This window comes from Spironucleus salmonicida (assembly GCF_000497125.1).
Source record: "Spironucleus salmonicida strain ATCC 50377 chromosome Unknown tig00000003, whole genome shotgun sequence".
Classification (NCBI taxonomy): Eukaryota; Fornicata; order Diplomonadida; family Hexamitidae; genus Spironucleus; species Spironucleus salmonicida.
Window position 1 is genome coordinate 20001 of NW_027150714.1, and position 1273 is coordinate 21273.

Here is a 1273-nt window from a genome sequence, read left to right on the forward strand (position 1 = left end):
GAACTGGAGATATATTAAGTATCCTCTTTGGCCTGGTACTTGCAGCTATAATAGTAGTATTTGGAGTTTTTTGGTTTAAAAAATGTAACCGCAGTAAGCGCTAGGATATGGTAGATAATAGGAACATATTTATCTGAATAATTTATTGCATTTGTTTAAATACCAGTATCTACGTGAAAAGTTGTTTTCATATTGAGTATTAATTGAGATTAATATTATTTAATATTACATAATAATATATACATGATAAATATAGAATTTAACATAAATAGACGGATCATATATTTATATATTCTTCTGTAATACAAATTGGCTAAATATCTATTAAACAAACTTAATTCCTATTAATTTTCATATTTAACTCATTTTTTAAATAGTAGTTAGTTTTGTATAGCTCTCTTTATAAAATAGGTTTTTAAGACCGAATTAGTTTTAAGTACTTCACGCGAAATAAATACGATTACGTAATATTTGATATTTCTGTTGCGTCGTATAATTTTCTGGAGATCTCACATGTTTGGCTTATATAAACGGTAGAAGGTTTACTCTAATTTGAAATACTTTTACATGAATTTTCTAAATTTTCAGTTGCGATTATCATTAACCTTGTAAATTATTACGATAAATTGACCCACAAACAAAAATAAGGGCACCGAAATTGTTAAAATTTTTATACGTATACAAAATACGGAGTATTACAGATTTTTTGTCACTGGTTTTGATTTTACATGACGTAATTTAAATACAAGTAACAATTATTACATATCAGAATGTATTCGAAGTCATCTATGTATATTCAAGTCAATCAATAATCTATATTTATTAGTAATCCTCTATATAACTTTATTTTGATTTATTTTACAATAGAGATGTTAATATATTAAGTTGCCAATAGCGTACAAAATATATGCATCCATGTTTATAATTAAACTATGCATGAAAAAAGCACTGACATAACATGATATGGTCAATATTTTTATAGTTACTATGGGTGCAACAGATAAAGTTAATTATGCAATTACACTACAATGGTGATCCTGCCTGATTGTAATAAGAACACAGATTAAATTTCTAGTATTACTGGGATTTTCATATATTAACAGGGAACCACAAATCACGTACTATCCAACATATGTTTCATATAAAGATAGGTATTCTAGATTTTTTATAGAAACGATTATATAGCTAGTAAATTATTTGGTAAATTATATGATTATAGTTTATACTTACCACAGAAGCGTGTCATAGTAATTTTATATGTAATACGATAAAA

The 1273-nt window shown here is 25.7% G+C and overlaps 1 protein-coding gene across 1 annotated transcript in view; it reads left to right on the top strand. All coding sequences in view use genetic code 6, as the record gives it.

The window, feature by feature from the left end:
* The window catches only part of SS50377_28715 (Cysteine-rich protein), a gene marked incomplete at both ends in the record, with an annotated part of 1077 nt that extends 881 nt beyond the window's left edge, over positions 1-196 (top strand). Inside the window, one exon of the mRNA XM_067912471.1 lies at positions 1-196. This exon is cut by the window's left edge and continues 881 nt beyond it. Coding sequence (XP_067760191.1) covers positions 1-196 — 196 coding nt within the window.
* Between the last annotated feature and the right edge of the window lie 1077 nt (positions 197-1273).